This window comes from Aphidius gifuensis, linkage group LG5 (genome assembly GCF_014905175.1).
Source record: "Aphidius gifuensis isolate YNYX2018 linkage group LG5, ASM1490517v1, whole genome shotgun sequence".
In the NCBI taxonomy this organism is placed as follows: Eukaryota; Metazoa; Arthropoda; class Insecta; order Hymenoptera; family Braconidae; genus Aphidius; species Aphidius gifuensis.
Genome location: NC_057792.1, coordinates 7613889 through 7628200, shown reverse-complemented (window position 1 = coordinate 7628200; position 14312 = coordinate 7613889). Strand labels below are relative to the sequence as shown.

Sequence of the window (14312 nt, the reverse complement as noted above, 5' to 3'; positions counted from 1 at the left end):
ATCATGAAAAAATTATTGAGTCATATCCTAGTCATCAACAAGACTCAATACCAAATGTATCATATATCAAAAATGAAAAATTAGGAATATCTGATGATTTTGTGGGCTTAAATAGTACATTAAATGTGAATATAAATTCAGATAATTTAGCAAATAACAATAAACCAACAGAAGCTAATAAAATAATTGAAAAATCACATGGACTTGAGAAAAATTATGATAGTTTATGTCCAATGCCAATTCCACGTCAAAAAACAAAATCAAATAAATCAGAATTAATCAAAACAGAACAATTAAATAACACAATGTCCTGTAATTCATTAAACTCATCCTCAAGTCACTGTGATAAATCGACTTGTTCATTGAATGATAATATGTTAAATATAAATTCAAATAATGATATAGAAAATTTAACAAATAAAAATATATGTAAAATTAATTTTGACGAAAATCAATCAGTTTCATCTTGTAATTCAAATTTTGATAATATTACAGAACCTTTGACAATACTCATGACTATCAATGAGCAACAAAAAAATCAAAATTTTATAAACAAATGTATGAAAAAGATGAAATCTCTCATCAATAAGTGATAGAAAAAAAAAAATATACTAAAAATTCCTAGGTAACTAACTTTAAATTTTATATAAATGATTTTCTTCAAAAAATGTTGAATAACAATTGTGTCTTATTAGATTTATTTGCACATAAATAACGTATGTGATGTTGCATATACAATTAATATTACTATTGACGAAATCGAAATTTATAGATGATTTTTATACATAAAAAATGTATACACATATACTTATATATATATTGTAAAAATAATTGTATTATCAAATAGTTATTAGTTAATTTTTAATATGTTAAATTTATTATATATTTTTTTTCTTTTCTATATATAGAAAAGGCAGCTATACTTTTATTACAACTGACTTTTACTTTGATTATTTTTTTTGTTAATTATTCACTTATAAACTTAATAATAAATACAAAAATTAAATCAGTATAAAAAATTTTCTATTATTATTTATTAGCTAACATTATTAATTATTATTTATTATTAATAAATTATTAATTATACTTTTTATTTATTTGGATATTCTAGTTGGCCATCATTATTTAAATACTATATATTAAAAAAAAAAAAAAAGATTGAGCATTTTAAAAATTTATAAACAAAGAACTAAGAATTTACTATTATTTTTTATTTATACCAAAGGTTCAACATTAATGAAATATTTTTGAATAAAATTCACGTAATGTTTCAATGTTTTGATTATAAGTCATTTCTCTTTTACATATGTACATAAATAGAACGTTTATTATGAATGAAAAAAAAATAAATAATGCTTTTTTTTCCAAATTTCTTTAGCCTATTTAACAATATTTACTTGAAATAAATTATTACTCCAAATAGTAGTTTTCATACTATGTTTTAAACCTTCTTTTTGTTTCGTCAATTTAATTTTTTAGTCATTAAAAATTAATAAAAAATAAGCTTTCTTATGTTACTGATGGAAAATTAGCTTAAAAAATTTATCTGTTAATAACATCGTCTCGCCCTCTCAGTCTTCTCATGAGTATTAAGTCTGGTTTCATTAGGGTAACTCGTTTAGCATGATATGCTAGAAGAATAGAATCTTCAAAGAATTGTACTAAATACATTTCAGCAGCTTCTTGCAATGCTTCTAATGCAGTAGCTTGCATTCTAAAAATTTAAAAGTTAATTATAAATTTAAAAAATATATAGGTATATTTGTTTAATAAAAATAGTTTTTAAAATCAAATGTTTACCTGTTTATATCTAGTCTTGGAAAAATATAATGAACTGTTTCTTTGACCAATCTTGAAAAAGTTAGTTTTGGTATCAAAAGGTTTGTTGACCTTCTTAGTTGTCTTATTTCTTGGAGTGCTCTGACTCCTGGTTTTTTTCTTTTTTTTTTTCCACCAACTAAAACACTTGTCTATAAAAATAAATATCAATATTTTAATATTTACTAAAATTTTATTAGTTAACAAATCATTTAAGATTATAAATAATAAATAAAAAATACATACGTTTGGTACTTTTTTTTTTGGTGGTATGAATGTATTGCTACTATTTGAACTGCATATGTCAAAAAAAAAAAATAATTGGTATTATTTTCAATATGTAAACATTGAATTTAAGAGCAACAGTTGTCAAAAACATAACCTTTACTAACCTTGTACTTGATTTTCTTCTCACCATTTTGTGAATTATTGACAGATAAAATAGCAATACTAGAACAAAAATGCGGTAGTTTAAATATTTTATACAGAATGTGTCTAGAGTGAAACTGGACAGAAAAAGGTCCACTGGACCACACACTGAAATATAAATAATAAAACTGGAAGGTGAACTCCTTTGCTTAGCCAATAGCCAATGCACCGACGTGTCGCGATAAACTACTGTATTTAGTATTTTTCTCTCACGCATGCGCACATTGAATCTTGTACATACAACGTATATACAAAGTACAAAGTACAAACTAGTACAGCACTATTCTAAATTTCTAAACAATGCTATACAATAATAAAAGTTACATAATACTTCAGTAGTCTCAAACTCTCAACTCAACTGTAGTTGACGTATCTGTACCGACAAGCGACAAGGACAAGAATCCCACAGATTTGTTTCTCTCTCGGCGACACTTTTTTGAGTTTCAGCGCGAAAGTTCAGCTTTTATATAGTTTTAGATTTTATTATATTTCAATTTCAGTGCTGCACGTGAGTGTCCCTACCCGGCTTACGTCAATTTTAACTATTTACATTCCGCCTAATTTTGTTAAATATTTTTTCCTACAAAACATATTAGATCTTTATTGCGTGATCTTAATTTAGTTTTACGAGTGAGTGTATAAAGTTGATATTATTATTAATTTCGGTCATAAGCGGGTTGGCATGCTGTTAGATCGACACATTAAAAATTGACACGGGCTAGTTAGACACACAAAATGTTCACAAATAAAAAAGACACAAATTAGTTAGATACAATTTAAAACGACACAAATTAAATTCACACGTATTAATCGGACACATAATATTTTAATAATTTTATTAGACACACAAAAATATTACACTTATAATTAGACACAAAATAATTCGACACAAAATAATTAATAAAAAATATAATAGACACATATAAATTATTATTAGACACATAAAAATACGACAAAAATAAATTAGACACATTAAAAATAGAAACATTGAAGATAGACACATAATAAATCGACACGTAATAATCGGACACATTAAAATAAAAAACTTCAAAGAGCGACACAATAAATTAGACACTATTTAAAACGACACAAATTAAATTTAAATGAATTAATTGGACACATAATATTTTTAATATTTTATTAGACACATAAAAATATTATACTCATAGTTAGACACAAAATAATTCGACACAAAATAATTAATAAAAAATATAATAGACACATATTAATTTATATTTGACACATAAAAATACGACAAAAATTAATTAGACACATAAATATAAAAATGTTGAAGTTAGACACATAATAAATTGACAAGCTTTAATCGGACACATTAAAATAAAAGAACGACACAAATAAAATAAAATTGTAATAGTCGGACACATAGATTAGTTTGAGTCCCACATGAACCTTCGTCTATATTGGTAATACAGAAAAAAAATGAGAGATGGCACTGTATGTGTTTTTCTCTTATTACATGGTCAACGTTTTAAAAATTGAATTGATTTAATTAGATTACATAATTAAATATCACATATTCTTTGTCTTTCAATTATGTTATTCAATTATTTTCGCAATTAATTATGTAATCTAATTAAATCAATTCAATTTTTAATACGTTGAGCATTTAAAAAGAGAAAAACATACATTATCTCTCAAATTACAACACTCTGTGATAGACGATTTGTCTATGTGAACTCAAACATCTATGTGTCCGACAACAATTTTATTTTGTCGTTCTATTTTGTGTCTGATTAAAACTTGTCAATATATTATGTGTCTAATTTCGACTACATATTATATGTCTAATATTTTGTCGTATTTATATTGTCAAAATAAGATTAATATGTGTCTATTATATTTTATTTTTATTATTTTGTGTCAGATTTTGCTGAGTTTAATATTTTGTGATGCAATAAAATATTAAAAATATTATGTGTCCGATTAATACATTTAAATTATGACAATAATTTGTTGATGATTTAGCGAGAAGTTTTGTTTACGTGATAAAATTTAAACCATCTTTTCAATAATGGCACTAAATGTTTCATGTCTAATGTGCATAATGTATAATGATTTATATGGTCATTAAATTATCAGGTAATTATGTGTGAAATATTTTGTGTGTCTAATAAAATAATAAAATATTAATGTCCGATAATACGATATTTTATTTGTGTCATTTTAATTTGTATCTAACTAATTTGTGTCTTTTTTATTTGTGAAAATTTTATGTGTCTAACTAGCCCGTGTCAATTTTCAATGTGTCGATCTAACAGCATGCCAGCGGGTTAACAGTTAAACTAAATCTGCTGGAAGTTAAAAAACATGGGGTCATACCTTTCAAAGCCGATAACAAAAAAAATCTCGACTCACGGGATAGGAAAGAATGTGGTGTTTGGCGCAAGTTCTATGCAAGGATGGAGAGATAGTCAAGAGGTAGATATTAACATTTACTTTATCATATTAAATTAATAATATAGTTGCCAGTTGATTTAGTATTAAAGTGAGACTGGGCGAAGAAGATCACGACCACGTGGTCACACAGCGTGTACACACGCAAACTTTCCATACACTTTCGCGCATGCGCTAAATGATCCTCGTTCGAATCACCCAATCTTTATGAAAATTAAAATTAGTAAATGTTTTTTCAGGATGCTCACAATTGCTGCATAAACTTTGATCGTAATGCCTCATTATTTGCTGTTTATGATGGCCATTGTGGTCATGAAGTTGCTCTTCATTGTTCCCAAAAGTTGCCTCAATTTATCAAGGAAACCGATGCTTATAAACGTAGTGATGTTGGTCAAGCCTTGATTGATGCTTTCCTCGGTTTTGATGCAACTCTGAAAAAACCAGAAATCATAAAAATTCTGAAAAAATAGCAAAAACTTTATCTAATACTGACACAGTTGAAACATGCGATTTAGATAAAGCCAGTAAAGTTACTGTTAATAAACAAGTACCATCAAAAGTTGAGGCTGAAGTTAATGTTAAAAATGAATCAAGTTGTAATATCAATGACGATGATGATGATGAAGCTGAAAATAAGTACATCTCATCTAAAAAACCAGGCTCAACGTCAGGTTGTACTGCTGTTGTTGCACTTCTTCATGGTGAAAACTTGTATGTTGCAAATGCTGGTGATTCGAGATGTGTCTTATGTCGTGATGGTAAAGCACTTGAGCTCAGTTTAGATCATAAACCTACAGATACAGAAGAAAGGAAAAGAATTTATAAAGCTGGTGGTGTAGTAACTTGGCAGGGAAGAATCAATGGCAATCTCAATCTTTCAAGAGCAATTGGTGATCATAAATACAAACAAAATACAGAACTTCCACCTGAAGATCAAATGATTTCAGCACTTCCTGATATTAAACATATTTTAATTGATCCAAAAAGAGATGAATTTCTTATCTTGGCTTGTGATGGAATTTGGAATTGTATGTTTAGTTCTGAAGTAGTGAAGTTCGTCAAAGAGAGAATCAATGATGCTGAAGATAATATTTCCAAAGTTTGTGAAGAGGTAAGATACACTATTTACATTACAATAAATGTTTATATATAATCTTGTCTGAATTTGAAGCATTATAGCAAATAATTAATGACTATCATTATTAATCAATAATTTTTTATTTTTTTTTTATTTTTTAACTTATAGCTTTTTGACCATTGCTTAGCTCCAGACTCACTTGGTGACGGCACAGGCTGTGACAATATGACAGCAATTATTGTTAAATTCAAAAATTCAACACAGATTCCCGAAATAGCAGGAATCAGTGTGTCTAACAAGGCTGAAACTAGCTCGAATGATGATGATAATGATGATGACAGTGATAGTGATGATGACAGTGATAGTGATGATGACAGTGATAGTGATGATGACGATGATAATGATGACAGTGATAGTGATGATAATGACGATGATAATGATGAGAGTGATAGTGATGATAATGATGATGATAATGATGACAGTGATAGTGATGATAATGATGAGAGTGATAGTGATGATGATGACGATGATGATGATGATGATGAAACTTGAATAAAATAACAGTTGTAACGTGTACTTTTCATACAATTTTTTTTTTCATTTCAATAATTTAACGGAATCTTTCCAAGCTTTACATTAGCAACAACAGTCAAACTATTCATCAAAAGATATATTCAACGGTCTACAAAAACTTTATTTCCTAAATTTAAATTTGAATGAACTCCATAACCTTGAGCCAGGTACTTTCGATGATTCATTCAACCTGAAAGATCTTGATATCAGCCAAAATCAAATTGACCAGTTTATCAAAAGATATATTTAATGGTCTCTCATAATCTTTATCATCTCGATTGAGATCTGAATTTACTAAATAATTTTGCGATACAAGTATTTATTATAGTCTATCGAATATTGAGAGACTTTTTATCAGCAAAAATAATTCGACAATCTATCAAATGATATCTTTATAATATAACTTCATTAAATTGAACATTAAATTAATATTTATCATTGAATAGAACTATTGGTGTTTAATTATTACCTTAATTTAAATTAATTTCTATGTAATTAATTTATTGATATTTAATTTGTTCTTGTACATTTTTGTTTATATCGCGATATAATTTGAAGATACTAACTTTTTAAAGCGCCAGCGCTCATACGGGGTATAAGTATTTAAATTAAGTCAGTGGTCCGTGACGTCATCATTTTTAATTTATATTAAATAGTTTTCTAATTATTTGTTTTTAAAAAAAACTTAAAATAGTTTCACTATGTATATCGATGCCTCTCTTTCCAATGAGCATACTCTCGATTTTTTTTATCAAATAATAGGTGCTTTCTTTTGTTATTTATTTTTTTTCGTTTATTTTCACGCTAGCGCAATTGAATGCGCAGTCAGAAAAAAGTCAGTTTGAAACAGCGTAGGACATGAAGGGCTGGATCAGCCATATTTTTATTTTTTAAGAATTATTTGTTCGACGCCACTGTTCTCTCATCAAGTTTGCATGACAGGCGCATTTTTTTTTGTTGCATCATGACCGCGCATTTGCGCAGAAGCTGAAAAAGCACGTGAGTTTTCAAGTCTTTGTGAGTGTGTGTAACGCACACATATAAACTTTGAAAATTTTAATGCGCGGTCATGATGTGTGAACAAAAAATTGACGAAAGAACGCATCTAATAAAAAAGATAAGTCAGTAAAAGCCAGGTATCAAATCTTAATAAAAAATAAATTTCTAAGCTAAAATGACTATTTAATTTCTTCGGATACATACGTTCAAGAAGACTAGAAATACAGGAGAAAAAACTTGCCTCAAAAAAACGTACGGTATGGGTATCGCTATATGATCACCGCTTAATCGAGGGGCGTTGCAATATTTCGGTAACGTGCGTGACTTGACTTGTATCGCTTTTGTTTTAAAATCACTGAAATATATATTTATATTAGCAGCGTTCTTCAACTTTTTTTTTTGCGCATCATGACCACGCATACGCGCAGTAGCTGAAAAACCACCTGCGTTCTCTAGGGGACGTTCCAAAAATCACTCAGAAACGCGGAAGCGGCGCAGTAGACGAAAAAATATAGTGATAAATATAAACTTAAAAGTAACTAGAGGTTACTGTAGATATTGTAAACAACAAAAACAGCCATATTGCATATGATATTTGCTTTTGTTACTTATTACAGTTGTGAAAAGTGTTTTCAGGGTGCGAACTCATGAGACCGCTAAAGTTAGGGTGCGAACTCATGGGACCGCTAAAGTTAGCGGCAATATGGCCGATTTCAATATGGCTGCTGTTTCCAATATGGCGGTGGTAAATTCCGTGGTTTAAGCACTTTTTGTTGACTTCCGTGACTCTAATTGTACTATTCGACTCAGATGAACAGTCAAAATTTGAGTCACGGAAGTCGACAAAAAGTGCTCAAACCACGGAATTTACAAATTGCGCATGCTCTGATGCACCACCATATTGAAAACAGCAGCCATATTGAAATCGGCCATATTACCGCTAAGGGCTCAAACTCACGACAAGCAACATTTCGCTTGTAAACATGGCCGCTGTTCCTACGGACCTACTGGGCATGTGCGAATCCGTGATTTCAGTATGAGCTGTGCTATTGTCACGGTTCAAAAAATAAATAAATATAACCTTATTAAAATCTCAATATTGATGTTTTGATTAAATTTTGGAGTATTTTTTAAATTCTTTTTTAATTGAACACTTTTGCTCAAGGTTTCGTTTATATATTTTTTTGTGTAATGTGGTGTCATGCCCAAATGTTTTTATAATTATTTGGTTTTTATTTTTGTAGCACTACTGACAGCTGACTATTTACACTGCATATAAACACAGTGCCTCCGTGATTTAAATTATATCACGGACTTATCTCACGGATTTGCGCATGCTCAGATCGCTCAGAATTATGTCGGCCATGTTTACAAGCGAAATGTTGCTTGTCGTGAGTTTGAGCCCTCATTATTAATAATTAAATATTTGTGCCTATAAAAATACATGAACAAAAAATCATGTCTACCACAACAAAATATTAAAAATTTTCTATGATCACAAACTTGAACTTCCGGGTTTCCGAGTGATTTTTGGAACGTCCCCTAGGTTGTTTGTTAGTAGGTTCTTTCTTTTGTGTATTTATTTTTTTTGTGTTTTTTTTTGCGCATGCGCAGTTAAATGCGCAGTCAGAAAAAAGTCAGTTTGCAACAGCGTAGCTTTTCAATTGAATATGACAAATGTAGCTAATAAAAGAATAAAACTGAATAAATTGCGTGGTAATCTATTTAATTTCTCAGCCTATCGCCAAAATGAATTTAAAAAATGTCAAATTACCAACTGTAAAATCAATGTTTTATGGTTGATGTAAAGCGGCGCAGCGAACTTTATGTAAGATACTGCATGTAAGAAACCAAGGTGTGTAAATTACTAAAATTTACACGGTATATTACACGGTATTTTACAAACCCATCACGTCACGTGACTGTACCGACAAGCCCACAGATTCGTTTCTTTCTCTTGACGTGAGCACGTGAGAGTTCAGCTTCTATTATATTTAAGTGCTGCACGTGGCTACCCGGCTTCTGTAAATTCTAACTATTTACATCCCGCTGAATTGTGTTGAATATTTTCTCCTACAAGCATATTGAATCTTCATTGTGATCTTAATTTAGTTGTACGAATTAGTATATAAAGTTGATATTATTAATTTCAGTCATATAAGTGGGTTCACAGTTAGACAAAATTAGCGGGAAATTGAAAAACATGGGGTCATATCTTTCAAAGCCGATAACAAAAAAAATCTCGACTCACGAGATAGGAAAGAATGTGGTGTTTGGCGCGAGTTCTATGCAAGGATGGAGAGACAGTCAAGAGGTAGATATTAACATTTACTTTATCATATTAAATAAATAATATAGTTGCCAGTTGATTATTAGTATTAAAGTGAGACTGGCAGAAGAAGATCACGACCACGTGGTCACACAGCGTGTACGCACGCAAACTTTCCATACACTTTCGCGCATGCGCTGAATGATCCTCGTTCGAATCATCCAATCTTTATGAAAATTAAAATTAGTAAATGTTTTTCAGGATGCTCACAATTGCTGCATAAACTTTGATCGCAATGCCTCATTATTTGCTGTTTATGATGGCCATTGTGGTCATGAAGTTGCTCATTATTGTTCCCAAAAGTTGCCTCAATTTATCAAGGAAACCGATGCTTATAAACGTGGTGATGTTGGTCAAGCCTTGATTGATGCTTTCCTCGGTTTTGATGCGACGCTTAAAAAACCAGAAATCATAAAAATTCTGAAAAAAATAGCAAAAACAAAAGTATCTGATACTGACACAGTTGAAACATGCGATTCCGATAAAGTCAGTGAAGTTACTGTTGATAAAAAAGAAGTAAAGTCAGAATTGCCTAAAAGTTCCGAAGATGTTGATGAACAAATATCATCAAAAGTTGAGGCTGAAGTTAATGGTAAAAATGAATCAAGTTGTGATATCAATGACGATGATGATGATGAAGCTGAAAATAAGTACATCTCATCTAAAAAACCAGGCTCAACGTCAGGTTGTACTGCTGTTGTTGCACTTCTTCATGGTGAAAACTTGTATGTTGCAAATGCTGGTGATTCGAGATGTGTCTTATGTCGTGATGGTAAAGCACTTGAGCTCAGTTTGGATCATAAACCTACAGATACAGAAGAAAGCAAAAGAATTTATAAAGCTGGTGGTGTAGTAACTTGGCAGGGAAGAATCAATGGCAATCTCAATCTTTCAAGAGCAATTGGTGATCATAAATACAAACAAAATACAGAACTTCCACCTGAAGATCAAATGATTTCAGCACTTCCTGATATTAGACATATTTTAATTGATCCAAAAAGAGATGAATTTCTTATCTTGGCTTGTGATGGAATTTGGAATTGTATGTCTAGTTCTGAAGTAGTGAAGTTCGTCAAAGAGAGAATCAATGATGCTGGAGATAATATTTCCAAAGTTTGTGAAGAGGTAAGATACACTATTTACATTACAATAAATGTTTATATAATCTTGTCTGAATTTGAAGCATTATAGCAAATAATTAATGACTATTATTATTAATCAATAATTTTTTTTTTTTTTTTTGTTTTTTAACTTATAGCTTTTTGACCATTGCTTAGCTCCAGACTCACTTGGTGACGGCACAGGCTGTGACAATATGACAGCAATCATTGTTAAATTCAAAAATTTAACACCGATTCCCGAAAATAATATTGACAATAACGAAGTTGAAGGTACAAACAAGAAAGAAATAAATCTATAAAAAATAGCAACGTTAGGTGATAAAAATAATTGTATTTCAAAAAATTTAAAAACATTTTTTTATTTTTACAATAATAATGTGTTTTTTTTTCTCGTTTTATTTTCCTACTACAATTTTATAGATTAAATAACAGCTTTGGCTGATGACGACGTAAACTTTGTAGTTTCTTTGTAAATTATGAGAATTACTTGAAATCGAAATCATTACAGTATTAAATTCAGTAACACAAGCTTGTAAGCATACTTACTTGGCGCAGAGGATACAGTGATCATAAAGGCGGTTCTTCCAGAATGAGGCTATTCCATTGCACTATATACGGTTGAGCTATAGCTATACCCTAATGTGGATATCTCGCGAGCGTATAATTTTTGGTCTAGTCGGGACTGCGTTCGTGCTATCAAAATCTACTCTTAGTTAATATTCCATATTGATAATTCGGATGTTTTTTGAAAATTAATTTCATTCCGAGAATTAATTTATATCATAATGCATAATTATTCATTACTATATCAAACTCTCACAATTAAAATAATAAGAAAAATAAATTTGCCAAAATAATATATTTATTTTTTTCGTTTACATATATAATTGATCATCATTTATAAATTACCAGTTTTGTACTGTTTGAACATATTGAGGTGCATATGATGTAGCATAAACACGTGCAACAGGTGCTTTACGGTATATTGAGACAGGTTGATAATATAATTATAGGAATCACACGCAAACTGCACACACTAACTTTTTCTATTTATGTTTATTTATTTATATAAATATATTTATATTTTATACAATATTCATATCTGTATATATTATTTTTATTAAGTAATATTAATAAATATGATGACGTTTTTGATAAACGTAGTAATCACACTAACTTTTTAGTGTTCTGTAGGACACTTATGTTTTCGTTTTTCATGTGACTTTTTGTTATTTCGCGATAAAATGAGGGTTCAGATGGAAGAAAGGCTTGAGCGCTCGGAGCTGAATTGAGAAAAAAAAATTACGCCTTATTAAGAAAGATAAGAGGGACATTTTTTTTCAAATAAACTTTTTTCTAAATTATTATTTAACGAAATAAATAATAAAAAGGAAAAAAATTTACGGGCTAAATTTTCTTTTTTTTTCAAATATGACTCGTCATAAATTTCTGAAATATTGTTGAATCATTTTGGAATTTTAAATATACATTTAGTACAATATAGCGATGCATTAATTTAGTAATGATAGAAATTCAATTTGCGTTCATTGTTTATTTATAGAAAACTTTTATTTAATACGCGACGAAAACTACGTTTGTTACACTTTGGCGCAAAAAAGTATCGAGGAAATTTCATGACCGAAATACTTTTAAGTGACAACTTTGTTTATTAGTGTGACATGAAGTTTTTCTGAAAATTTCAGCTTTCCCCTGGTGGAAATAATTTCTCCGTAAAATTCCAGAAATACTCCGTAAAGTTTCGGAAATACTCCGTAAAATTTCGGAAAGCTCCGTATTGCTCCGAAATTGGCCTATTAAAATTTTTTGGTCGTTTATTTTCTTTCATTTTACACAGCACCCGTATTCAGAGGATGTTCTCATTAGGGCGTCCCTAATGAGAACATCCTCTGAATACGGGTGCAGGAATTCGAGTATTTTGGAATTGCTACGGATTTCTCGTATTTTTCCGAAGTGAGCCAATTCCGGAGTAATCCGGAGCAATCCAGAGCAATTCCGGAGAAATATTTCCACCAGGGTTTATATCAATAAATAAAAAAGATATTGATTTAACAACGCAATTGCTGCAACGTAAAAGCTATTTATTCGAGTTGACCAAGATGGCGGAATTACGGCCTCAAATTTAATACATGACGCACACGACAATGATGATAACTCAGAAACTTGATAGACAAAAGCTGTATAATAACCTGAAACGAAAAGCCCTCGACAATATATCAGTTCGTCCCTCAAAGCTTATTCACACCGAACTTCGTAGAAGTAATCCTTCCCAATTAATAGATATAGCAATGAGATAGACTTAATTAAAAGAAATATTAGAATCACTAAATATACTAATATTTATATTCCATTAGCTTTTTTTTTTTGTTACTAAATAAAACTCAGAAATCGTATGAACTTGCTTTTAAATACCTTGTAGAAGAATGTAAAAAACTTGACTTGAATTTTTGCCCATCAGATGTACATGCTGATTTTGAATTCGCGATACATGCTGCGATCGATACAGCAAGAAATCGTGGGTGTCGATTCCATTTAGGACAAAATTGGTGGAGAAAAGTTTAAGAGTATGGTTTGACATTGCTTTACAAGGATTATAATTCAGAAATCAGTTTTTTTTTAAGAAGTTTATCGGGTTTGTCTTTTTTGCCTCCATGTCAAGTCGGTGATAGTTTTGCGTTCGATGTTATTTCCGATGTTATAATAAACTTGTAGATAAAAGACTTGACAAATTCCTAGACTACATTTTTGAAAATTACATAAGTGAAGACTCAAAATTTTTGACTCAAGTCCCTTATTTTACTTTTATTTGACTTGGCAAAAGTAGCCAAAACTGAAAGAGCTAAAACTGAAAACCGAAGAGCAGTAGAATGGCATAATCTGTGACCCTCGCCACGAGGGGGGGGAGGGGGGGCTCTTTTCTTTTTTTGAAAATTAGTATGTTTTTTAAAATAAATATACTAAGTTTTTTTTTTGAAAAAATATACTGTTGTTTTTTTGAAAAAATATTCTAAGTCCCTTATTTACCTTAAATGTAATTTCGGATACATAATTTGGTATCCGATTTAGCCAAGGTGTCCTTATTGTAACCAGATTCGGTTTGCCGGATCCGATCTGGAGCCTAGCCGGCGTTACATTTTCAGTCCGAATCGAATCCGGCCAGCCATCGAATTGACTCTTGAGATGCTCATTTTGTTCGATTTTTTTTCCCAAAAGCAATCATCATATTTTTTTTTTCATTATTGGTCATTAGACCTTATTAGATTTGATATTCCCATTTTCCCGAGTGAAAAAATTTTTTTCATTTGACCTAAGAACCTGATAGGAAACGGATCAGGAAACCTGACTCATTTCTGGCTCGAATCTGGTCAGGATACCTGAAGATTTCCTTAAGTCAGGTGACCTTATTCAATCCTGTTCAGAAAAGGAACAGGAAACCTTAGCGTATTCTGAATAAGGTTCCCTGATCAGATTTGACTAGAATACTATCAGGGTGAATGAATAAAAAAAATCTGATTTTTTCCATTCAGTTTTC

General features: G+C 30.2%; 3 protein-coding genes and 1 non-coding gene across 4 annotated transcripts; 3 read left to right on the top strand and 1 right to left on the bottom strand.

The window, feature by feature from the left end:
* Positions 1–600: 600 nt before the first annotated feature.
* LOC122857467 (histone H3.3-like) lies at positions 601–2575 on the bottom strand. The gene is made up of 4 exons (XM_044159645.1): positions 2211–2575; positions 2065–2113; positions 1801–1970; positions 601–1714 (listed from the first exon to the last, which is right to left on the bottom strand). The coding sequence occupies exons 1-4, from the start codon at positions 2462–2464 to the stop codon at positions 1543–1545; spliced, it is 645 nt and encodes a 214-aa protein (XP_044015580.1). The 5' UTR covers positions 2465–2575; the 3' UTR covers positions 601–1542.
* A 2000-nt stretch (positions 2576–4575) lies between these two features.
* LOC122856327 (probable protein phosphatase CG10417) lies at positions 4576–8591 on the top strand. Its single transcript, XM_044158015.1, has 5 exons — positions 4576–4686; positions 4902–5131; positions 5188–5773; positions 5909–6026; positions 8557–8591. Exons 1-5 carry the CDS (start codon positions 4576–4578, stop codon positions 8589–8591), a joined length of 1080 nt encoding a protein of 359 aa, XP_044013950.1.
* Positions 8592–9480: 889 nt separating this feature from the next.
* On the top strand, positions 9481–11061 carry LOC122856326 (probable protein phosphatase CG10417). Its single transcript, XM_044158014.1, has 3 exons — positions 9481–9626; positions 9843–10766; positions 10900–11061. Exons 1-3 carry the CDS (start codon positions 9516–9518, stop codon positions 11059–11061), a joined length of 1197 nt encoding a protein of 398 aa, XP_044013949.1. The 5' UTR covers positions 9481–9515.
* A 239-nt stretch (positions 11062–11300) lies between these two features.
* LOC122858516 lies at positions 11301–11461 on the top strand. The gene has a single exon (XR_006374304.1). It is a non-coding gene; the product is annotated as a U1 spliceosomal RNA (small nuclear RNA).
* Positions 11462–14312: the final 2851 nt, after the last annotated feature.